At 40.6% G+C, this 12,953-nt stretch overlaps 1 protein-coding gene across 1 annotated transcript in view; it reads right to left on the bottom strand.

The window, feature by feature from the left end:
* The window catches only part of PGM5 (phosphoglucomutase 5), a 175,108-nt gene that overhangs the window by 25,624 nt on the left and 136,531 nt on the right, over nucleotides 1-12,953 (bottom strand). Inside the window, exon 10 of the mRNA XM_090274149.1 lies at nucleotides 8,364-8,498. Within this exon, the coding sequence (XP_090130275.1) occupies nucleotides 8,364-8,498 (135 nt within the window). The remainder of the gene's footprint in view (nucleotides 1-8,363; nucleotides 8,499-12,953) is intronic.

Genomic DNA, 12,953 nt, shown 5'->3' with positions numbered 1-12,953 from the left:
TATATACAATTTTTCATCTTCTCATGAAAATCAAATGTCTAAGTAAATGTCCTTTTATGTCACTTCTGAATTCCATTCTGTTTCTAACTCTTCCACATCATATATATTACTTCAATTTCTAATTTTATTATACAAGTCACTTCAGATCTCCTATTAATTATAAAACATAATCAATATGCATTCAGAATATTATTCTTTTAATCATTTTTAAAAGCCTATTCATTGCTAATTCATGTTAAGGGGAAAAAATGGTTGTTTTCAAAACATGTTTATCCACATTTATAAAGTGTGGTATAATAAAAAATATATTTGGTCTTTGTCTCTGGTTCCTGGCATAGAGCTCTCAAAATCCTTTAAATTTCCTGAGTGATAGGAGTTTCTTTTGTTAATCATAATAAGACACTTTCAGCCATACCTGAGTTTGTGCTCATGAGGCGATTCTCAGTGGGCCCCTACATTGACAGCTTTAGGAGGACGGCTATAACCAGAGGAACAAACCAGGTATAAGAGATTGGAACTTTCTGCTTCCACCCAACCTCCCAGGAAGGGAGAAGGGCTGGAGGTAGAGTTCAATCACAATGGCCAATGATTTAATTACCATATTTTTCACTCCATAAGACGCACTTTTTTTCCCCCAAAGGGGGGGGGTAGTATCTGTGTGTCTTATGGAGCGAATATTGCATCACAGACCATGATGTGTATTACCTGACCTGTCAGTGGAGGTGACAGCTGTTAGAAGAGGAAGCGGTGGGTCCACGTGAAACCCCTGGGGATACTTAAATGTTCCACTTTACTGCTGAATCTCAGGGCATCTGGTCAGTATGAAGGTAGCAAAGAAAGTGATATCAGTGACTGTGAACAACTGAGCTTCATAAATGCTGACACTAGAAATAATGACTTCTTGGGGTTCCCAAAAAAATAGAAGAGTACTTGAACCTTGAAGTCTCTCCTCATTTGTTAATGACAGTGATGATGGTTCTTAATACCACTGTTGACTGCTGTTCACTTTACATGGTTGAAATATTATTCTGTTATATTTTATTAAATATTTTAGTACACCATTTGGTTCAGAATGTTTTTTTTCTTGTTTTCCTCCTCTAAACCTAGGTGCATCTTATGGTCAGTTGCATCTTACAGTGCGGAAAATATGGTAATCATTTGGATATAATGAAACCTCCATAAAAAGTCCTAAACAACAGGGCTCAGGGAGCTTCTGAGCTGAGGAGCACGTCAGGGTGCTGGGACAGTGGTGTGCCAGGAGCAGGCATGGAAGATCTAATCACCCTTTCCCCTGGCCTTGCCTATGCATATCTTCCATTTGGCTATTCCTGAGTTGTATCCTTAATAAGAAAGCACTAATGATAAGCAAAGAGCTTTCCTGGGTTCTGTGAGTTGTTCTAGCAAATTATCAAGCCTGGGGGGGGTGGGGAGTGGAAGGACCATGAAAAATCCCATATTTTTATTTGGCCGGGCAGAAACACGGGTAACCTTGGCACACATTTGCAGATGGTGTCTGAAGTAGCGGCAGTCTTGTGGGACTGAGCCCTTTTAATCTGTGGGGCTAACCAAGTGCAGTTAGTATCAGGACTGAATTTAGTTACTGGGCACCCAGGTGGTGTCCAAGAATCAGAGAATTGTTTGGTGTGAGTAAAAGAACCTCTCAATAAGAACACTAAACTGAGGCTCCGGCTGCAGCCTTGACTTCAAGTACAGGAAGGAAGAAATTCTCTCCCCTCTGGACCTCAATCAAGCATTAGCATGGACAACATGGGTTTTGTTACAAGACCAAGTTTAAATCCAGAAATTACCTGCTCCATGGGTCTGAATGGCTCCCTGATTCACTTTCCTCACCTGCACAAGCATGACCATAATTCTACTCTGGAGGCCATTGAAGGGATTAATAAAAGGATGGATGCATCTAAAGTATCTGGAGGAACATTGTTGGGGCCCTAAAAATGGTGACTGACTTTATTCAAACCCTAAATTAAAAGAGAAAAATCTGACGGTAGCACCAAAGTTCATATTGAGTGTGGAATATTTCAGTTTCCTGGATGATATAATCAGTTTGAAATATTCTAAAGTAATTAACATTGAATATTTCACTCATTTGGCAAAATTGTATTGGGCATTTTTATTTACATACAGAAGTGAGCAAAAGTAGGTTTACAGTTGTGAGTATGAGAAAGTTTCTTCTTGTATTATTAATTAATTATTGTATTATTTTCCATACGAACTACTGAAAACCGACTTTTGCCTACCCCGTATGCCAGGTGGTGTTCTGTGCATTGGAGATACAGTGAAGAAAAAAAAAAAGACTTAAGTCCTAGCCTCCTGGTGTTTTCGCTTTACTGGGCAGAGACAGATAATAAAACCAATATACAAACAAGTTAATATATACATGAGATGGGGGTACTTGCTGTGGAGAAAAGTAAAGCAGGGCAAGAGAGGTAAGCAGTACTTTTGGTGTGAAGACTGTTTTATATTGAGGAGGGAAGGAAAAGCCATGCAGACACTGGAGGGTAAAGCATTCTAGGCAAAGGGAACAGCCATTGTTGGTTGGTGTCATGAGGTAGAGTGTTTTTGGCATGTTCACAGAACAATGGCTGGAGTGAAGGAGAGGTAGGAGATGAAGTCAGAGGTAGATTTCCAGTAGGGCACTGGAAGCCATGGTAAGGGTTTGGGTTCTTCTCTGAGTGAGATGAGGAGCCACTGGATGATGTCAGCAGAGCAATCAGGGGATCTAACACGTCTTACAAAAAAATCACTCTGGTTGTTGTGCTGAGACTAGTGCGGGCCGGGAGTGGGCAGGAGTTGAAGGAGGTGGTGATAGGGGATCAGACCCTGGCTGTGTTTTGAAGATCATATTGGTAGGATTTGCCATTGAATACGGGTTATGAGAGAAGAAATAAAGGATTCATGGATGAATCCTAGGTTTTTGGCCAAACCAACTAAAAGGATGGAGCTGCCACTTACTGAGAGGAAGAAGAACTGAAAGGAGCAGGGTGTTTTGAGGTGGTGGGGGTGGGGTGAGGATACTGGGAGGCTGGCAGGAGTTCAGTTTTGCATAGGTCAAGTTAAAGATGCCTAGAAGACATTCAAGTGGAGTTCAATGGGCAACTGGAGATGTGAGTCTGGAGGACAGCAGCCCATGCATGTAAGGGCACTAAAAACAGGTGTTGCCCTTTCTACGATTTTAAAGGATTCAAGGTCCTGCTATTAGGGCTTCATAGTTCATATAGCTCTTTGCTAGGCAAAGTATGGCTCCTAGCCAGCAACACAATATCACTGGAGCACTTGTTAGAAATGTAGACTCTCTGGTCTTCCTCAGACATGAGTCGGAATCTTCATTTTAACAAGAGCCCCAGGTGATTAATACACACATTAAAATTTAGAGCCACTTATCTAACTAGAATCACCTGGGAGGAGATTTAAACCTATAGGCTCCAACCCAGAACAATAAAAGTACAATGTCTGGGAGTGGGGCACAGGCCTCTGTATTTTTACCAACCCACCCAAGTTGTTCTGATGTGCAGTCTGGGTTAGGACCACGGCTCTCACTCTTCACTCTTGCCGTGCTCCCTCTGCACTACTAGCTTTATGTGCTGGGGCCCCTGGAAACCCCTCTTTGAAGAGATGTGCAGATCTAAGCACAAAGGCATATGACTAGAGTAACCATATATCCTTGTTTATGGCATGGTCTCAATGCAACAAAAGTATCCTGAGTTAGATGATAAGTGAATGGTTATTCCAACATAACACAAAATGGCTCTGTACTTTATATTTCTGAATTATAAAGTCATCATAAAACGTGTAGGGAAAAATGACAGATGGTCTTTGCCTTGACAGGTGAATCCAATATACAGGGACTCCTGATGCTTAGTTATTAGATCTTAAAGACTTCTAGGTACAGCTTATCAGAAATACATACATAAATTCCCTCATGTTCATTCCAGGGGTTGGGATGGGGCGGGGTGCACTCAAGTACCCAAGCCAGGAGCTGATTATCAGTCTGTGCATATCCCAGCCCTTAACAAAACTTCTCCTTCCTTTTCCTTTAGGATTCTTTATTGTTCATTAGCTACTCCACCCACAAGCTGGAAGGGACAAGGAAAGGTGAATAAAAAGTTTTTTAGCAGTCCTGCTGATATACCTTGTGGGAAAGAAAATGAAGACAACTGGGCTCTTTCTGGTTACCTGTGAATTTAAATCCTCTTGGCTCATCCCTTTCTCCAAATTATTACCAGCTGGTCTGAGGGCTCAAGCCTACTGCTTGCCAGTAAAATTAAAATAATCTTGTATTTTTAAAACTAGATAGTTTTTCAGAAATAGGCCTTGGAAGCTTTCCTGTCTGGTTTACCAAGGACACAGTGAGGGCAAAGCAAGTGCTTTCTCATCTTATCAGCACCCCTCCCCCACCTCCTTCCTCCTCTCACCACCAATTCTAAGTACATGTAGGTAGAGTTTTCTAAAAAATATTTTTGAATGTAAGTAATAAATTGTTTTACATTAACTTAAAACAAATAGTATAATCACTATTATACAAATGGACCCAAATGGAAAATCTATAAGCGGGGAAACTTATGCACATATAGTTTACACCACAAGTCTTCCTAGCTGTGTGAGTAGGGGAGTCATGAATACTTCCATAAGGCAACTACAGTGTAAAAGGTTTAAAACAAGTTCTGTTCACATGTGTTTAAAATGTCTGGAGAAAGAAACTATCCCTGCACAGAGTAAATAGCCAGATGTTAATGAAGCCAGCTAAAGGGAACTTTCCAGTTCTGTTGCTAAATGACTTGAATGTAGATGAGCATGGTGTTAGAGTGGGTAAAGCGCTAAAAAAATACTTGTTGAATTAAAATGAGATTGTCAATGGAATCTTTGGAGATTGCAGAGGTACTTTAACGGGCATCTGAATGCAAGTACTGGTGTGGGGGTGGGGCAAAGTGGCTATTTGCTCTCTGATTTCTGGGCTGCCAATCAGAACAAGCCAAAAAGGCCGAAGAGGTTTTCTGTGTGGCTGAGAAAGCAACGCAAGCTGGTGTTTTCCTGAATCAGTAATAACACTAGCAGCTTGAGGAAAATATATTATCTGTGATCTCTGTTAACAGCTAACCAAAGGCTTTTCCTTCCAGAACGCTTCTGCTTCCCAGGGCAGGAGCAGGTGGTCCTGGAAAGTGAATGGTCAAACTTAAATGGTCAAACTTAAAAGCCTAGGTACAGTTCAGCAGGTGGGCCTGATGAGAGACTCTTTGTCCTTTCCTTAGGCGTTTAGATGTAAGGTTCAAAAATCTTACTCTAAATAATATCTTGATTTAAATGTACTATGTAATAGAGCATAAGTCGGTGAGTCAATGATATACAGAATTTTAATGAGTTCTATTTTAATATAAAATTTTTAGCTAGGTCATATGGTAAATACTGTAAGGTCCACCTAGCCAGGTCTGAGAAAACCCTTGCTTGTGATTAGAATGGAAGCGAATATCAGCAATCAGAATAATATCAATGGAAGGATTCCTCAGCCATTCAAAATGCACAGTAATGGCGACTTCACCCATGGACAGATGTATAGATGTGGTACAGGAAGGGGAAATTCTCCCTTCTACACTTCTTGACTTCTTATGGCTGGACTAATAATAAAATTGAAAAAGACCAGATAAACAGGAGGGAAACCAAGTTAATACATGAACACAGAAGATCATAGATAATACTCAAAGAAATGATGAACCAGCCCACCATTTTATATTTTTTAGACAAAGAAACAATAAACTTATGAAGATTTGACAGGACAAAGAAACTTAATCTTGGATGATCATTTGTAAGGAATCTAAACAAAAAAGGGCCTGGGTAGTAAATTAGTAAAAAATAAAGTTTGTTTACACAGGCTTCCAGGCTCTAGATTCCTTAACTCTAGCATTAAGGGTGTCTCTCTGCATGCCGCTGGAGCAAGGAGGATGCCTTTCACAGGGGAGATTTATTTCCCACATTCAAGGAGGCAGGGGAGGACCAACGTGCCTTTCTTACACTGGCTGCTGGTCAAGTCACTTTAACTCAAAGTAATCAATCTGCCACGGTGGGATTTTTGGGGGCAGCGTGCCCTGGGCCCTGGCAGTACCTCACATGACCCTCTAGCAATGAACCCGTGGCGGTTTTCAGCTTCAAAAGAAGCTTAAAAAAAATGTGGCACCACTCAGCTTTTGTGGACCATCTCAGAGAAAACCTGTGGGACAGCAAATCTGCCACCCCAAAATGTGACTCTTTGGCCTAAGGTTTATTTTAGTCTGATTATTTTTAAGAAACTACAGACATAGGAAAAGCTCTAAAAACTGAGTAGAAGTTGCCCTTGAGTAAGAGACATATATAAGGGAACTCTCCATTGGTAAGGGTGACTCCTTGACTTGACCAGGAAGAGGGGGATGACCTTAACTCTAGAAACTCTTAACAACTAGAGGCAAGGACTTAACTCTCCATAATAACCTTACCCTTGTTTACTGGGCTTTTCCTGGTAACCTTTCATGACTCACTCCCCACCCTCAAAATCTTTTGTCTTATAAGCTGGCAACACTATTTAAGGCAGTGGCTTCTGTCATTTCAGAGGGTTACTCAGTTTTCCTGGGTCTATCCCACATATATAGGAGGTATGCATGTTATTAAAATTAAACATGTTTTTCTCCGGCTAATCTGCGTCATGTCAATTTTATTGTTAGACCAGCCAGACGAGCCTAGAAGGGTAGAGAAAAATGTGTGTATAGGATTATTTTCACAGATGTCTAAGAGCCTAGGCATTATATAGATACTGCTGCAGTCAGTGTAGAAGGTAAATAAAAAAAAAGCAAATATAACCACTTACTGCATGCACATAGGGAAAAGAATGCTGAGAATAAATAGCCTTGAATCAGGATAAGTCAGAGTTGGTGAGGCCAGGAATATAATTCCTCACCTTGTACATAGCTCTGGATATTCATGTCCTTGCTTTTAATCTTGCTTCCCAAACATGAAATATGGCTGAAAGTTTTATACAGAAAGATAGGGTAAGCCTCCAATTTTTACACGATTTTATACTATCTTGGGTGAAATTTATTCACTAACAAATTATGCTGGCAGAGCGAGGCCCATCCCTGCGTGAGAAGCCTGTGATCCTGAGAGGGAAGGGCCACGGACTTGATGTTGGCCTTGTTCTCTGCCCCTTCATGCTCTAGGTGACCCTGATAATAGCTTTCAGCTTCCTAGGCCTCTACTTCCCCTCTTGGGAAAATTTTACTCCAGACAGATCTTCTAGTTACAGGGTCAGGTATAAGGATCTATGGTACCATTTTCCCAAGTTCTCTGAGGCTCTTGAAAACAAAACAAAACAAAACAAAAAAAAACACCATGAAAAAAAATCCACTAAAGTACTAACAAATAATGAAAACTCTCACTGATATCTCCTCCATCCATGGAACCACTGTGTCAGATTATAACTGGAAAGTCTGAGCAACTTAAAAAGTAAGAAGCAGTGAGTTCTTCTTTACTTTTCTATTTCACAAAAGAATCATTGCAGATGGAGCCAATGTTTTCATCTCAATAAATCATCCAAGACCCTGCTTCAAAACCCAAGTTGAAGTAAAGACCAAGAGGGCAGGGGTGGCCAGCAGTGTAGCTGGAAGGACCCAACATTATAGCGAGTCCTTTCTGGTATTAATTAATGTTGTCTGGAGCTTTAACAAATATGGAAATGGGGAGGCTTATGCTTGTACTATTTATTCTTTTTCTAAGTGAGTTCTTAATTAGTTCTGTTGTTGACAACATAAGGGGGCTTTGCCAAACACTGGCTGGCCTAGCCTTGTTGTTGCTTTCCCTTGACTCTGAATTCAGGCCAGCCATAGTTCCTCCTCTCCTGCCAGGCTCTGCAGCAATCTCAGAGGGAAAGCCCAGAGTGGCATCTCTGTTGGCTCCTCAAGGTCATGGTCAACACAGAGTTTGCCAAATGCCTGAAGACATAATTTACATGAGCATTGTCAAGGCTCTGAGCAATTTGACCAGTTTGCCTCTAACTCAAAATTTCCTTAACTTATACATACAAGGGTCCTCTTCTTGATGTCAGTTAGCAACATGCAGAGCAGTCAAGAGAGACAAGTTGTTTAGCAAATGCTAGTCTAAACTCATCATAGATGCTAGAGAACAATTTTTCTGTTTCAAACACTGCAAGGAATGAATTAAATTTGCATAGAGTCACTCAAAGTTTGTCCTTCAGCTGGAAGTATCAGTATGAAGTTTACTTTCCAGAAAATAAAATTACTCTTACTAAAGGCATACAGGAGCTCCTGGAATTTTCCAGAAGCAATGAAACACACAGTGTTGGGAGCACAGCTCTGTTTTGGTACCTGTGGCTCCTGGTCATGACCGCTGGGGTCCCTCTCGTAGCTCTCCGCATACAGTCTGATGGTGGCCCGCATGCCACTGGAGGAACTGAGCCGGAAGATGAGCCGTGAAGTGTCTGAAAAAATGATCCTCAGGCCCTGGGACCAAGAACATTCAGAATGAATCAGTGAATAAATGAATACACAGGTAAAAATAATATCTACTTTGGCTATCAACATGTTTCTGTGAATTAAAGATACTCAGAGTCATGACAACTTATAATTGGCTCTCGACACTCACCCAAGCAGGACAGTGAGGTGAACCTAGAGGCTACTTAAGGTTATGCATTAATCTCTTTATTCTATTTCTGTTGCCTTGTGGTTAATGCTAGGGGAGGGTCATGAGCAAAACTGAACAGATGCTCAAGTTTTTTTGGTCTCATGACGTGGGTGGAGGTAATAAGGATGAAAAGATATTTAATGCCCCGGGGGCCAAAGTTCATCCCTTGTAAACCTGGATGCAATGGAGGTAGGCAAGACAAACTGTCCATGTTAGGTTATCCCATGTGATGTTAGGCTTTGCTTTAAGTTCATCTTCTGTTCATTTGTTTCCTGGTCCCACATTCCTCTGGTAGAATGGAACTCTACAATCAAATGCTCAGGCTGGAGCCTCAGCTGGATTCTGAGAGCCCCCAGGGACATCCCCATCCTCTTGGCTATCTCCCTCCTTCTTACTCATAAGACCGGGCCACTAAGGGGTGGGGTACGGGTGAGGGGTGCACAAACTCAGTGTTGCTCAGTATTAATTTGTTTTAGGCTTAGAATATCCTCATTCTGCATGCATTTCTTATTGGTGGCAGGGATATTTTAAAAATATGACTGTAAAATCCTACTGTGACTTCTGTTGAAGGAAATTTGTTTTCTTAAGACAAACGATAAAGTCATTGTTATAAATAAGTATGTTGCCAAGAGCCAAAAAAAAGAGGACAAACTTATTCTAAAAAAGTGGAAATCTTAGGTGACTTTGATATGAGGCATTTTCCCTAAGAAATCCACCCTTGACACTTCTCTGGCCTCAAATCCTGCTTGTGAAGAATAAGCCATTATGAAAAATATGTCATACCTGTCATATGGATCCCTTACCCCCACCCCCCATCTGGTGACATCTACTGGGGCACTATGACTCTATGTGAGTTTTTCTGCTTTCTAGGTCTTACAGGCATATTTCGTTCCAGTCCCTAAACAAAAAGCCTTAGTTTCTGTTGGAGTGATTCAAGGTCTGCCACAGTTTGTGCAACAAAAAGGAGCCATCTCCCTTCCTGGCACCACTCTGTGATACTAGTTTTGCAAAAAGGATGGTATTTTCCAGGACTCATTCTTTGGGCAACTATTTTTGAGTGGCCCTTAGGGATCAGGTACTGGACAAAGCCCTGAGTATATGAAGACAAAGACACAGTACTTATTCTCCATAAGCCTTAAGTAGTTGATTACGATAAACAGAAACCATTTTCTTAACCAGCATATGCTGCTGAACAAGTAAATAGTTAGGAAATTCCAAATGAAGCAAAAGGAATGATTGTCTACTATCCAGAAAGAATGATGCATCAAATTATGCTCAAACTGACAATGAAGCCCCAAAGGTTCCACAGCTGTCTCCCATGTTTTTATAAACTCTCCTGAAGCTGCTAATTCTATCTAAGCCTGCTTTCCCATTGTCATTACCTGTGGCACACATGAGGTTGTAAGTCATTGCTCAGGACATTGGGTTATCCAAAAATTGGTTAAAACAGTATCTAAGGCTGGGGGCCCTAGATCACCCATTGCTGCAAATTCCAGATCACTTTAGGCCACCTCTTCTGATGACCTCACAGACTTAATCCTTTAATGTAGCTCCCATTACACAATTAACCCCCCAGATTAGTTTATGGCCAGTGGGAGGTATTTTAAAATCCAGATCATAACAAACCATCATCATGTATTACCTGCTTGTAACTAAGCCTTTTTTCATCAAAATCATATTATTTTTTCCTAAGGGCAGCTGTATTTTTGGCTGTACTCACAGAAGATATGTCAGAATCTACATCTGGTAGCCTGGAATGGGTTTTGCACTTGAAAAGATGATGAAGGAGTATATTGCACACACTGACTGGAAATAATCCAACATCTTCTCTCTTTCCTAAGGGACCAACCAGGAGATCTTAATTGAGACCTCCAGGTAAGAAATACAATTCTCCTTCTCCATGTGAAATAAAAAATGTTTAGATCCATCCCAGTCTGTGCTGCAACGCCCCTAATTCCATGTCTGTTGAGTGTCACTTTGATGTGTGAATAGTTATATTGGATTGCTTTGGGGTCCACATGTGTCCTCCAACAAATGTAATGAATTTGGAACCTGAACATGAGCCATGCTCTCCAGCATGTAGCATTACCTACTAACAATTAAATTACGAGGCCAAAGTCACTAAGTTTCTAAATGTTCTGTAATTCCAACAAAAGTATAGCAATAATATACTTCACTTTCTATCAGTGTTAAACCAGGGGTTGGCAAAACAGTTTTTCAGCCAAATTTGACATGACACCTGTTTTTAAAAATCAAGTTTTATTGGAACACAGCCATTCCCATTCACTTATGCAGAGTCCATGGCTCCTTTTGTGTTATACCTGCAGAGCTGAATAGTGATGACAAAGACTATCTGGCCCTTTAAGAAAATGTTTGCTGATCCCTGGTAGAAATGATTACATTATCCACAATGTGGAATATGTACCCTTCAACCCTACCCCAGAAAATTAAAAAAAAAAAAAAATTACCATCTACCTTATCAAAATCCTAGTACAGAGAAGTTATGAAGACTGCTTTTAACTGTGTCCAGTTTATCCCTTCCCCCAGATATTGCAGTTTATAGCCACAGATTCATCTGGATATATATTTGGCACAAATCAGCTTACTTCTGACCACCTACTCACAACCTAAATTCACCATTTTATATCCTTAGTTTTAGTGCAGGATCTTCAAGGCACTGTGTCATAAAATGCAATTTTGCAATCACTATAGGAATATTGTTGGAGACTACATGAAATTCCACATGAGACTTTTCCCTAAGAGCCAAGTATTAGGAAAATCTTTGCTTCCCTGAGGTACTGGTGTATTTTTGTCTTTCTGACAATAAGAATTTTATAAATAACCAGAGCTCCCTTTTCAATATGGCTGCCAGGACACTTAATGCCAAAATTGAGGTTCAGCCCAACTAGATCCTTATGACTTGCATAACTATACATTTTTCTTCTTCTGTCCTTAACTATCTACACTTATTTATATTTTCCCTAGTCTTGATTTCTGTTTCTTATTTATATTCTAACAACTTCATTATGTGTGTTTTTGCTGCCACAAATCCTCTCAAAAAAACAAGGCTCAATGCAAATGAATAAAATAAGTTCCCATCACAGTCTTGACCCTGAAGTTTTGGAATTGCTGAATTATGTCTTTGGGTCCTTCATTAATGGATAAGCTCTGGGAGGGCAAAGCTTTATGTTCCTTGTTGACCATTTACCCATACAGCCTAGGACAATACCTGGTACACAGTAGGTTCTCCTTCAACACTTGCATTGATGACATTTTATGTTAACAGCTGGGAGAAGCACCACTGGAAGGCCTCCTTCCACACTTAAGAAGGACTCACAGCCCAAATGAAAACACACACATATTCTCCATCAGTGAACTGGGACTAATGTATTTACCTTGAATGGCAGTTGTGAGAGATAAATAATATACAGAAATTATCTGGCACAGCATCATTATGGCAGCTGTTCTGCATCTACTCATCCTACATTTTTAGGGCAAGAGTCAGTCTTAGCTAAAAAGAATTGAGTTGAACCATGGTGGGTTCCTGTTCCCAGCTGTGTCATCTTAGACAAATCATAGGCCCATTAACTGCAAACTTTGCTGGACATTGGAATCAACTTGGGGGTCTTTAAAAAATATTGATACCTGGCTTTTACCCCAGACATGCGATTTATTTGTATGAGTGTGACTTTGGGCATCAGGAGTGTAAACGCTCTCTAGTGATTTTAATGTGTAGACAAATATGGAAACGATTGTAGTAGACGTTTTCCTCTGGATCACAGGCTTCAACATCAAGTGACTGGATTATACTGCAAGTCAGCCTTAAAGAAGATCCCTTTAAGCGTTAAGGTTTCATGCATATATTACCATTGGATTGGGATCTTAGGAGGCGCACACTTGGGGGCATAATAAAACATCATCTTGCTGAGTTCTGAAAGCCTCCTTCTAGTGGCTTGTCAGCAGGAGAACCATTAAAAGTATCTCCTCTTGAGCCATCTGACACTGTTTTTAGCACAATCTCCTAAGGAATTCTTAAAGCAACAGTGAAGGAATCCATGAAGCCTCTGCTGCCATGACAGCTATAAGAACTGAAATGTCCCAAATGAGATGACAGCCACAAATTTAAAGAGAGAAGAAAGATGCCCATATGCATTAGAGGACAATGTTAATTACGGAGTGGGGGTATCCAAAGAGCACTTCAGTTCCAGCCTAGCATTCTTCTTCACTTTGAGTGCCTGTGGTTTCATGTCTCAGTGACAAGGGTTTTGCCCACC

Source organism: Furipterus horrens, unplaced genomic scaffold (assembly GCF_987537825.1).
Source record: "Furipterus horrens unplaced genomic scaffold, mFurHor1.1.pri manual_scaffold_4, whole genome shotgun sequence".
NCBI classification, from domain to species: domain Eukaryota; kingdom Metazoa; phylum Chordata; class Mammalia; order Chiroptera; family Furipteridae; genus Furipterus; species Furipterus horrens.
Note: the sequence above shows the minus strand (reverse complement) of the source record. Positions and strands in the feature narration are given on the sequence as shown.